The 13,992-nt window shown below is 30.5% G+C and overlaps 1 protein-coding gene across 3 annotated transcripts in view; it reads right to left on the bottom strand.

The window, feature by feature from the left end:
• LOC123262433 (cilia- and flagella-associated protein 206-like) overlaps window positions 1–13,992 on the bottom strand; it is a 47,176-nt gene that overhangs the window by 6,652 nt on the left and 26,532 nt on the right. For all 3 annotated transcript variants that reach the window (XM_044724640.1, XM_044724642.1, XM_044724641.1), the window contains one exon: window positions 67–295. In XM_044724640.1, coding sequence (XP_044580575.1) covers window positions 67–295 — 229 coding nt within the window. The remainder of the gene's footprint in view (window positions 1–66; window positions 296–13,992) is intronic.

Raw genomic sequence — 13,992 nt, forward strand, 5'->3', positions numbered from 1 at the left:
AAAAAAAAAAAATTACTGAATTTTGATTAATTTATCTGATGTAATTAAATAGAAAACTAAAATTACCTGACATAAATTTCCTGCTGCCGACACGTGGTAAGTGTACTGATAATCAATTTTAAATCATCGAATTTTTGGTCATCAAAATAAACCGATTTCTTCTTTTTATCCAACAATTTGAGAAGACTGTTATCCACCGCTGCCGTTAAGCGGTAGACCATGATCATCAAATTTTCAAGAAGTTCAAGCGTTGAGTTCCGGGATTTTTCGAGCGACTCTTGGAGAATTGTTGGTACTGAAAAAATTTATTTGTTTGAGGAGAGATTTTTGAGAAAATGAAGGTAAAAGTACTAATTATTGGTTCTATAAGGGACACGGTTAATCGTGTCAAATATGGATGAAAGTGCCAAAACAAAGCTCCTGTTAAAAATTCTATGAAAATCAAATAAATCGTCTCAACCTAAAATATCTCAGGAAATGCCCCAACACAGCTTCTGTTAAAAGCGGAACTCAAACTTCCAATTTTAAAAGGTTCTTCACGGAAATTGAATTTTGGCACACCCTAATATAAACGATATTACGCGGCTTGTTAGCACGATAGCGTTGACAATTTCTAATCGATTCTTCTCAAACTCAACATGCTTTATCTATCGATGAAGATGAAGGTTAAGTTTGAAGATGAGCTTAATCGGGTGAGTGGTTTGGAAATGACAGGATTTTTTAATTTTCGAAAATCGTAAAAATCGATGTTTTTACCACTTCAACTTGGTGTAATTACTGAACCTTAGAAGTAGTAATAGCCTCAATATTACTCATTTTTAAGTTTGGAAAATCCAAAAGTACACGCCTCATAACGTTCATTCATTTTTTAAGAAAAAAATTTATAGTGTAATTAATTAAAAGAAAAAAAAATTATAATTAAGTAATTTCTTACAGAGTATTGTTTATTTTTTTTTTTTTTCAAAATAGTAACATAAAATGATTTTAAAAAGTAAAAGATGGTTTAATTTAAGTGTTTTCTCGGTGTACATCTATACTTATTATTATATAAGTGTAATATGGTTGTGATAGAGGCATTTAAAGATCACAAAATTGCTTGACCTTGACGAGTCGAGTATAAAGCACAACCTCACGCGCTTCGCGCTATGAGGTGTGCAAAAAATAGTTTTAGTGTTGTAGCCGTGTTTTAGAGTGCTTGACTGTATTATAGTATAAACATGATGTAGATTAAAATTAATTATAGAATTTTTTCTTAATCAATAAATTAAGTTATATATTATTATTAATATTATTTTATAAAAAATACATTTTTAACTTCCCGCTAAGAAAATTGAAGATTTTCAAAAATCGGGAAGTTATTGTTTTCACCCCGTTTTGCAAAAATCGAGTTTTCATCAGATCTCGACGTTTGAAGGTCACAGGAAGCTTCCCTGACTATCCCCGTGAGGTTGTCACGGTGTCTGTATGTATGTGTGTGTGTGTGTGTGTGTGTGTGTGAAAGTATGTGAACCGCTTATAACTTTTGAACGGCTTGACCGATTTCATCGTGGTTGGTGCCATTCGAAAGGGCTTGACCAAACTTAGATTTTGAAAACTATTTGGACCGATTCAGATCAATAGATTTTGAGAAATCTTCAAAAAACTGAAAAAAAAATTTTTTTCAAATGTGGTTTTTTTTGGAATAACTTTTAAACGGCTTTATGGTTCAATTCCAAAAACTAATCAGCTCTTAACCTCAAAAAACCACGTCGATCACCACCAGTCCGGTCAAAATCGGTTCATTCGTTCGAGAGATATCGTGAACGAAAGAAAACCGAAAAAAGTGTTTTTTCGGAATAACTCCGAAATTCCTAGCGCGATCAATTCAAAATTTGAGATTCTTTGTGAGGCTTAAAAAACTGCGTCGAATGCTGCCAACCGCGTGAAAATCGGTTTATTCATTCAAAAATTAATGCGGTTTAAAAATTCAAAAAATAGTGTCTTATCAAATCTCTATCAGACTTTTGAGCTCGAAGAGCTCAAAAGCATAGGAAAGCAATCTCTTTGAGCTCGGAGAGCTCAAAATAACCCATAAATTTGATTTTTAAGCTCGAAGAGCTCAAAAACGTCATTGGTGCAATTTTAAGCGCCTAAGTATGGAATTAGCGGGAAGTTGCAGGGATGGCCTTTAGGGTCAACCGTTTTCCTAATTTTTTTTTATTTGAGAAATCTACTTCCATTTCGGCTGCCGAATGGCCTTTTTTGACGTCGAAAGTAGAGCACTACCTCAACGCTTCGCTTATGAGACGTGCAAAAGTTAGTACTCATTTGACTCTAGTATAGTGCATTAACTTAAATATTATTTTTAAATATGTTTTAGTAGAGGAAAAGAATTGATTTAAAGGCTAAATTAACACCTATACAAAAAACCGAATTTCCTACGTGTTGGTTATCAATTGATAATAACGTTAATTCCGAAATACGTCATAAAAAATCCGATACTATTACCTTATCATACATTTGTATCACGTTTAACATAAAATGTATCGATAAGAACTATGTAGTTTTTCTAAACTTAACTCCTAAGCCACCAATAATTCTTCTGCGATCTAATCTACCCAAAATACCACTATCAAAACAATTGTTATCATTTATCATCTTCACTTATCATTCGTTGACGTTAACGCAATCGACATATTGCCCATGGTACAACTTTTAAAAATAGGGTTTGCAGCTCGAACCATATGAATAGCGTAGAATAGTTAGTCGTGCCCAAACTTAAGAAGAAATCGGTTGTTTTTTACCAAAGTTCCGAAAATGATAATAACAAAATTAACGATCATAACGATTATCAACTACCTGGTAACATTGATTTTTTCAATTGAATCATGTCCGAAGTACACTTATCGGCCGAACGAGTATCGCAGAGAAATTTTAACTAGACTTCCAGACAATCAACAATTACGCAACCTTTCATTGATAGGAACTCACAAATCGATGGCAACCACCCAATTCTGGCTCGCTCGTCAATTTCAAACCTTGAGTTTGAACGAACAATTGGACTACGGGGTGCGTGTTTTTGATATCGATGTCCGTGCAACGACTTATTCCTTTGCGATCCATAACCAAGCTTACTTCTTGGATCTCATGTTTGGAAAAGGCGTTTTTCAAGTTATCGAAAAGTTCTTGATCGATCATCCAGGAGAATTGGTAATTTTGATACTACACCAAGAATACGAGCCGAATAGTGACGTCACGATGACCAATTGTCAAATTCTGGAGGCATATCGTTCTACTGTAGGCAGATACAGAATTAAGCTGAATTGGTCGCTGAAAGACACCGTCGGGCAAAATAGAGGAAAAATTCGGATGGCTACAAATGGAGATCCCACTTTCTCGGAGTGCACTGTGAATATTCAAGAGATATGTTTGGAGCACAATGAATCAATGGTAGATATTGAGACTCTGTGGGACTCGATAACAGACTTGCAAAGGGCGAGTTTTGATGACTCTTTTGATTAAAAATGTTTTAAAACAGTAATACCTTAGCAGGTTTTGTGACCCCCTAACCAAGGTATACTATTTGCGCCAGAGACCGTCTGGACGCCATCAGGAGAATTATTCGATGTTGAATTCACTCGGCCTCCTGGAACAGATATAACAATAAACAAATTTATTTCCAATGACTCGACAATGAACTATTTAATCACATTGAATAAAGGAGAAGGCTCGCAAGGAACCCCTCGGATCTACTCCTCCTTTGAATCTACGAGACGACTTTATTCTGAATTAACAAACAAATGATTTGACCAATTTAATTGAAGAGTTTAATAACAATGAAAACCCAAATAATTGATCAAACGAAGTTCAGGCTGCTTACGTCGCGGTTCCGTGAAAGTAACTCGTCCTCCGTGGGTAGGCTCTCCATGAACAACCAAATTCCCGAATAGCTTTTGGACTGGTCTTTGCAACGCAGGTTCACACTCAACTAAATTAATTTGGATGCTAACTGTTCGCTCGCAGACCAAAGACTAATTAAACTAAACTATCTTAAAAATTAACTTTTAAATTAATTAATAACATTTTTGAGCGGCAGGATGGCTGTTTTTTTTTAAAAATGTAGATTTTATTTATACTCAAAAGAATACATAAGAAATATTTAAGTCTAAAAATTACATCAAAAACTTTAACAGTAGGTAAGAATAAATTATGGCTGGCTACGTTTAGTAGATCTCGCTATTTACAAAAATTAAACTACAATGAGTTATTAAATATTTAGGTATATCAATATTTAATTTAATAACATAAGAGTTAACCAAGATGAATAGAATTGATGTCAAAAATTACCCGAGAAAAAATGTTTTTATATAATCATATATAATTGTATATAATCATATATGATTATATATGGAATCACATATCTATATATATATAAGCGAAATACCACTCACTCATCACGAGATCTCCGAAACTATTCGCCCGATTGACTTGAAATTTAGCATAGTTACTCCATTCGTGATGTAGACGCTCACTAAGAACGGATTTTACGCAATTCCTAGCCAAAATGAATTTTTCGTCTACCATCACATATGCCCGTCCCTCCCCTCCCTCTCATTCTTCTCCTCCCCTCCCGTGCCCTATAATCTTTCCCCTTCCCTATATCTCTCTCTTTTTTTGGGAGCGAAATATCATTTTGACCCTCTAATCTAAGAAACCATCAGTGGCACCCGTAAATTATCGAACTCAACCCCCCTACAACCACCCACGCTAATCAACCTTTGCCATGGTTACCATTGTCATGGTTATCGTTGCCATGGTTACCGTTGCTATGGTTACCGTTGCCGTGGTTACCGTTGCCATGGTTACCGTTACCATGGTTGCCGTTACCATGGTTACCGTTATCATGGTTACCGTTGCTATAATAACTGTCAAAATGATTGATTTTAAATTTTATCGATTGACTGTTGGGACAGTAGGAATTCATAATCATACGTTTTTTAAGAAAGAATAGCTAAATCATTAATAACTGAAATAACTTATATGTATTGGAATAATCATGAAGGATGAACTCGATTATATCATAACACAGATAAATTAAACATAAATATTATCAAGTTGATATTGTTAAATGATTATACTGATTTTAATGATTAAAATTAAAATGGTAAATTGTGTCTGATGCGTCTTCTCTAAAATTTTACAACGATATCGTTAAATTATTATAAAAAGCGGTCGATTTAAGATAATTTCTAATAAAATGAGTAATAATAAATATGTTGTTTAATACCACTTAATTTGTTATGAATTTATTAATAACTAGCTGATACCCGCCCGCTTCGATAGGAATACAATAAATTTTTATGGTGTAACCTAGATGAAAAATATAAACAAAATGGTTAATTTCAAAAAGATAATGAATATAAATTTTGAATTAGAGAAAAGTGATTGTTTGTGATGACCGGTGTTAGCGAGTATTAAATATATGAGAAAAGTATTTTATTATTAACATTTTTTAAAATTAAAAATTATTGACATTTTTAAAATTAAATAATACTATGAAGCGGAAAAGAATAGGAGTTACGGATAATTATTACGTGAATCGTTCCAACATTCACGTAACAGAATAATGGAGGAGGAAGAGATTGAGAAAGAAATAGGAAGGACCTTCTTAATAAGAGTTTACAGAATATGCGAGAAAAAATTCAGATAGCTCGGACAGGGATTCGAACCCAGAACCTTCCGGTGACATGTCGGCTACTCTACCATTTGACCTATCCGGTCTAGACTAAATGTTTAGGATAACATTATTATAATGGGAACGCATCTCACTACACAGTACGTCATGGGTGATGCGGAAATCTGTCTAATGACAGATTTACTGACTAACTGACCCATTGATTGATTGATTATTAATAATAAAATACTTTTCTCATATATTTAATACTCGCTAACACCGGTTATCATAAACAATCACTTTTCTCTAATTCAAAATTTATATTAATTATCTTTTGAAATTAATCATTTTGTTTATATTTTTCATCTAGGTTACAACATAAAATTTTATTGTATGCCCAGCGAAGCAGGTGGGTATCAGCTAGTATAATTATATACAATTATATATAATCATATATAATTATATATAATCATACATGATTATATATGGAATTGTACATAAGATTATATATAATTATATATGACTATATATGGAGCAATATACAGCCATGCAGGATTATATATAGTTCCATATACAATTATATTTAAATATATATAATTATATATAATCAAACATGATTATATACCGAATTGTATATGAGGTTATATATAATCATATATAATTATGTATGACTATATATGGAGCAATATAAAACCAAGCAAGATTATATAGTTCCATATATAATTATATATAACCATACATGATTATATATGGAATTGTATATGAGGTCATATATAATCATATATGACTATATATGGAGAAATATACAGCCAAACAAAAATATATATAGTTTCATATATAATTATATATAGTTATATATAATCATACATGATTATATATGGAATTGTATATGAGGTCATATATAATCATATATAATTATAAATGACTATATATGGAGCAATATACAGCCATCCAAGATTATATATAATCCCATATATAATTATATATAATTATATATTCTTATATATAATTAACATATATAAAAATTTTTTCTTTGAAAAAAAATTTTTTTTTGGTAATCACGAAAAGTGTAAAATGATGTTTATAATTACGTTTAAATAATTCTGAAATACAAAATTTGTTACATTTCCTATGAGATGTTTTGGTCTGCTAATAATTATATAGAAGCATATGTAATTCATTTATAATTATATAGATGTATATATAATTCATATAAAATTATATATGAATCATATAGAATTCTATATAATTTTTTACTCCAGTGGGTATTTTGTGATTACCATAAAACATTCTCTTTTTATATCTAAGAGTCTGTTACACCAATGATTAACAATCTTTTAATATATAGTATTTTTCGGATGAAATAATAGGAATTATTAATAATAATTTTATAAATCTACATATAGATACCATTATTATATATAAATATTGACAGTTAATAATTAATAAATTAGATAAAAAATTTTGTTTATTACGAATCGATCATGTATACGATTTACATTACTTGTAGTTATAATAAACTTTGTTCTCCAAGTAAGTCTCTTAGGTAAACGGGTAGTGAATTAGTCGTTCAAGCGGTAGGACCACGGTTCGATTCCCACTCGCGCTGATTTTTTTTTTTCCTATGGAAATAATTATATATAATTATACTTAATTATACATAATTATATGGGGCCATTTTTCATTTATAATTATGTAATATAATGATATATAATTTTTTTTACCGGGGCGGGTACATAGTCTGATATACTTATATCAAGGCATATATAGTCTGATCAGAAAATTTTTTCACGGGCTGCTATTACCTAATAGTAAAATCATTATTTATTTTATTATTTAAGTTAAATTCAAGACTTTAAAGAACGGTAGTTTTTTGTGATTTTTCATAAAAAATATAAAATATTTTCGTAATACGTTCAGAAACCTACTTTTTTATTGTTTTAATCGAAAGATCATTATTTTTTCAATCAAATTCAATGAAAATAAAATTTTTTTTTAAATCGTTAATTGCATAAAATTCTTAACTAAATACACGGCTGATGGAATCTCCATATACCTACATGTAAAAATTACAATTTTCAAACCTAATTATTTCATTAAAAATCTCGGAAACCTATTGTTTTTTTATTGTTTCATTAATTATATATTAGGCTACGTAGATAGAATTTACAAATTTTCAGAAAGTTTTAAAAATTTGACTACTTCGCGTGAATTATCTTAAACTTTAACTTCATAGATTAGATATCTATATTATTATTCAGTTACTTTATTCAAAAGTTTTTTAACTTCAGTCAATAAAACATTATTTAACAAGAAATCCTTTAAAAATTAAGAATTTCTTAATAAGAGTAAAAATTTATATAAAAAATATTTTTTTTCATAATAATATTTTCTTAATAACTTCTTGCGATGAAAAATGATATGTATTTACTATCCTAATCTAGAATTATAAAAAAATTTTCTACCAAGGATAATTTTCGGTCGTAAATGTTTCATATCTTCCAACAAACATTTTGTAATTTTTTTTTAGTAGCGTAATGAAGTTTTTATTGGTAGGAAAGCAATGCGATGCTTCGTGCTTATTTTATGATTCATTTGATAGTAAGAAAAAAAAACTTAGTATTCCATCATACTTATTCGATATCTTCTTTAAGAACGTTGGAATCTCTCACCACTTAGTGAATACATTTAAAATGACTTCACATATTATAAAAATATTGTTAATTAGTATCGTTTTTACGATCTCCTTAATATCCTCCATAGAAGCATGTTGGTCAAAATGTCCGGACTACGTGAGTAATTACAAAAAACATGTACCCCGTAAGAGAGTCATCAGCCATTTATCGGATTCGTTGAAATTACGCGAATTGGCGCTTATTGGCACACGGCATTCAGCATCAAATAGCGCAAAATTTGAGACGCAAGAGTTAACAATCTCACAGCAGCTAAACTACGGTGTACGTGTGCTGGATAGTGCGATTTGGTCTTCGTCCAACGTATTCTGGTTGTATGGTTGGTCAGCTTATTTTATGCCCTTCGATGAGTTTCTCAGAAAAGTGAATTCCTTCCTAACCGCTAACCCTCGAGAATTCGTGATGATACTGATGCGCGAAGAATGGAAGCCGAAAAGTGATGTGACCAAGAGCTACTGCAAAATAGTTCAATATTACCGTGATTTGGCGGACGGACATCGAATTGTAACCAAGTGGTCGGTGGAAGACACTATTGGTCAACATCGTGGGAAAATTCTACTAGCTGGGTTAGATTTGGCATTCAACAAATGCGATTTTGACGTCACTAATAACTGCCGAGTGCAGAGAACATCAATTCCAACTGATAGTACCTCGGATCTCGAAGACAAGTGGATTGATGTCAAGAAATTTCACGACCAAATTCATCGGAAGAATAGTGGACATTGTTTCATCAATTTCCTGTCTGATTTCTCGGATGGAAATACTTGGAGATTAGCGGTTAGAGGTTATTATACGAAGAGATATATTAAATGCGAAGCGCCCATCAACGTCCGCATGGCAAGTTATTTTTCTAACCCTCATCGTGCACTGATTATTGTCATGGCGGATTATGTCACCCAAGATTTAGTTGATAGTATTTTGAGTACTAATTTTAAAGGTGATTCATTTTACACCAATTATACTGATGATTCCTAGTAAATCGTATGAATTTTTACGACTCTTATAATAAATAGATAATTTCCGGGTAAAATAGAAGTATGTTATCAATTTAACCCTTTTTTGCAGATAAATTAATTAATATTTCAATACTTAAATGTTATTGTTCAACTGCTCATGCGTTGGAATAGACCATGGGCATGCGTGGAACACATTCCAACGTATGCGCGGGACGGTCTCTTTTACCCAGATTCCGATTACACGGCACTATTACCCAGATCCCTTTGACACATATCCCGATTACGCAGATTGTGATTAAACAGATTTTCTATTACACAGATTACTTATTACTCAGATAACCGATTACACAGAAAATCTTTAACGCAGATCCCGATGACGCAGATAATTTAAATTTTTAAATGATAAATGTCATAATAAAGCCAAGCACTAAAAGTGCCTGAAATTTTTAAATTGCCGCCATCAAAACATGCCGGATGAGCATGTAATCTAGCTATTGGTTGAATTTAAGGTTAAAGGTGTGCACGGAGCGCTTTATTGAAGTATCTACAGTGTATATGTGTAAAATCCCGCGTTGGTTGAATTTTTTATTAGATACTTGATATAATGAATCAACAAATGAATCAACAAAATTACAGGTTAAAGATTAAAGCTATATAGGTAAGTAAACATATTTATTATTTATATTAAAAATTCGGGTTTGAAGTTTAAATATAATTAGTTCAATTACCCCCAAGCGGGGATGAATCGAACCATTTGACGCGTTTGCATAAATTAATCATTTAAGAATCAATGTTGTTTATTGACTAATTTATGGATCGATAATTAGAGAAGACATAATAAATTACCATTCCAAGAAAAAAATATTATTTAGTTTTAATTCGAATAATAAAAATTGATGAAAATTTTTGGGTTCAATTGACCCCTTCTCCCTACATTGAGTTAAAAACTTTATAGATTATAATCTTTATATATTAAGAAATATATAAAATCAATAGTAATTAATAAATTTAAAAACTATTAAAAATAATACAAATATTTATTAAAAAAAAGTAAAGTTATATATCCTAATACAAAATTGAGATGAAATGTATGTGGCATCAAACTATTCGTAACGTGATTGGTCGAATATATCATAAGCATGAAAATATATGCAAATGCTACAGTCAGGCGCGCGCTTGCGCGCGCAAATTCAAATTCTAGTATATTATATATTAAAAGATATATTGAAATATATAAAGAAAATGTACATAAGTGAACATATGTAAAAATTAAAATAGGACCAAATATAAGAACGAATCAGGGTAAATTTTTTCGATTTGAAAATCCCTCCTAAATAATTGGATCGATTTATGTATTATTTTGAGCTCTCCGAGCTTGGAGAGATAGCTTTTCTATGCTTCTTCGAGCTCAAAAGTCTAAAAATTATACTATCTCATCAAAAACGATCCGAAAAGAAATGTTATGTGAACTTATGCAAAATTATGTAAAGTTATGTGGAAAAAACACTTGAACGAATTGATTGAAATTATGTGAAATTATGTGAAGTTATCTCTTGAATGAATCGACTGAAATTATGTGAAATTATGTGAAATTATGTGAAGTTATGTGCAGAAAACACTTTTCGGTTTTCTTTCGTTTATGATATCTCTTAAACGAACTGGCTGAAATTATGTGAAATTATGTGCAGGAAACACTTTTCGGTTTTTTTTAGCTCATGATTTCTCTTGAACGAATCGACTGAAATTATGTGAAATTATGTGAAATTATGTGAAATTATGTGAAGTTATGTGCAGAAAACACTTTTCGGTTTTCTTTCGTTTATGATATCTCTTGAACGAATTGACTGCACTGATAGAAGGATTTATTTGTATTAAATAATATTTGTTAATAGCTAACAAATCATTTATTAGAGACCATTTTTTAATGTTAAATAAATATTTCTTAGTATTCAAAATGATTTGTTTGTATTCAATAAATCTGATATTCATTTATTAAGTATTAATAAATCTTTTTAAATACTAAGAAATATTTGTTAAGGCCTAACAAATGGCTTCTAATAAATGATTTGTTAAATATTAACAAATCTTTTTAACTATAAACAAATCTATTAGTGTGAAGTTATGTGAAATTCAATTCTATGTCAAAAGTATAGAAAGACTATCTCTTTGAGCTTGGAGAGCTCAAAATAAGACATAAGTTATTTTTTTGAGCTCGAAGAGCAATTATTAGTGCAATTTTAAGCGCCTAGGTATGTAAGTGGCGGGAAGTTGTAGGGATGGCCTTCAGGGTCAACCGTTTGTCTAATTTTTTTTTTCTCGGAATGCTAATTTATTATGTCTTCTCTAATTATCGATCCATAAATTAGTCAATAAACAACATTGATTCTTAAATGATTAATTTATGCAAACGCGTCAAATGGTTCGATTCATCCCCGCTTGGGGGTAATTGAACTAATTATATTTAAACTTCAAACCCGAACTTTTAATATAAATAATAAATATGTTTACTTACCTATATAGCTCTAATCTTTAACCTGTAATTTTGTTGATTCATTTGTTGATTCATTATATCAAGTATCTAATAAAAAATTCAACCAACGCGGGATTTTACACATATACACTGTAGATACTTCAATAAAGCGCTCCGTGCACACCTTTAACCTTAAATTCAACCAATAGCTAGATTACATGCTCATCCGGCATGTTTTGATGGCGGCAATTTAAAAATTTCAGGCACTTTTAGTGCTTGGCTTTATTATGGCATTTATCATTTAAAAATTTAAATTATCTGCGTCATCGGGATCTGCGTTAAAGATTTTCTGTGTAATCGGTTATCTGAGTAATAAGTAATCTGTGTAATAGAAAATCTGTTTAATCACAATCTGCGTAATCGGGATATGTGTCAAAGGGATCTGGGTAATAGTGCCATCTGTGTAATCGGAATCTGGGTAAAAGAGGCCGTCCCGTATGCGCGGTAGAACAATTAATTTAGCTAAGTTCAACCATAGTCCTCTAAATTAAAATACATGAAAGTCTTGAAGTTAGTCAAAGGTCGAAACTTGCAAAAAACGGGCCACGATTCATTATTGGTTAAAATTTAAACGCGCGCGTAGCGCGCTATTCAAATTTCTAGTATCAAAACTAAAAGCGAATAATTGTAAAATATTTTCTTCAAGAGTTGATATATTGTAAATTTAAAAATGTTTGGTAATTTTTTTGTGAAAATAAATTTATTAAAACTTTTGGTACTCAAACGTCAGAAACTTTTTTCCGTTATTATCTTAATTCAACAAAAGTGATGTTAGCTATAAATTTGGTCCTTGATGTATCATTTGCTCATTCAATTACTAAAGAAATATTATTATCAATTTTTATCTTTTATTTAACTATTTCTTTTTATCTATTATTCAACAAATAGACATCAATTGTCATACAAATGAAGATCGAACTGTAAAAAATTATTTTAATTCAATTAAGATATTCCCTTCATGAAAAAAATGATTATGATAGACGGTTTTGTTCAACAATTTTTTAAAATCCATCTTCTTAGGTTTTGTCCTTTATCCTTCCAATCGATAAGTACGGTCACTCAAATTAAGGGTATATTATCGAGTCGACACAGAAAATTTGACAACCATAAATTCTATAAAGCTAATGATAATCTCGTTTTCTGCTAAGAGCTTTTTTTTTTTCTTTAAAAACTAGTTTCTAGGTTAAAAATAGCAAAAAGTGAAAGTAAAATACCGAAAGAATATTATATCTCATTCAAATACCGTTTTATTCTTAATGTACTATCCCTAGTAGAAATGAAATCAAGTTTTTAGCCAGTAACTGGCCAGTTTTACTAGACTTAAACCAGTAACTGGCCAGTGTAATATCCAGTTTCTGTCTAGTAACTGGCCAGTTTTACTAGAGATCTAACAAAACATTATGGCGGCTTTAGTGAAACTGTCAGTTTCGAATTCTGAGGTTATTAGGCGTTATTAAAATTGTCAAATAAATTCAAAATAATGTTTAATAAACGATATGATATAAAAAAGTTTCATTTATGTGTACATTATAAAATAGATAACATCATTAGATTGATAGACTAATAATAAATCTAACAGTAGAATAAGAAAATAATTATTTTGAATTGGAGATTTGTTTTTAATGCCCACAGTCGCAATTTATATATTGTGTCATTTTTTTTCACTGCATCCATTTTGAAATATATACTGGAAATTATTTACACGTTTATAAACACTAATTTTGATTGATTTATACTGTTTTTTAATAATAATAATTACAATAATGATGCGTACAGGTTAACAAAAAAAATAAACAAACATACACACACTAGTAAAGATACACTGTCGGTGTAACTAATGTTTATGACTTAGTTGTAGGTGGCGCGATTTCAAGTTTTTACTCGATATCACTGGCCAGTTACTGGTTTATGTCCAGTGAAAACTCGATTATTTCTACTAGGGATAGTCTTTAAAAAAAATTTTTTTTTTCATTTCTAAAGATAATTGCACCTTTTGACAAAAAACGTGACAGAAATGTCTATAAAAATATAAAAATTTTCCGTCTTAAATAACTTATGATATTTATAATATTTTTAACTTCCCGCTAAGAAAATCGAAGATTTTCAAAAATCGGGAAGTTATTGTTTTCACCCCGTTTTGCAAAAATCGAGTTTTCATCA

Source organism: Cotesia glomerata, linkage group LG4 (genome assembly GCF_020080835.1).
Source record: "Cotesia glomerata isolate CgM1 linkage group LG4, MPM_Cglom_v2.3, whole genome shotgun sequence".
NCBI classification, from domain to species: Eukaryota; Metazoa; Arthropoda; class Insecta; order Hymenoptera; family Braconidae; genus Cotesia; species Cotesia glomerata.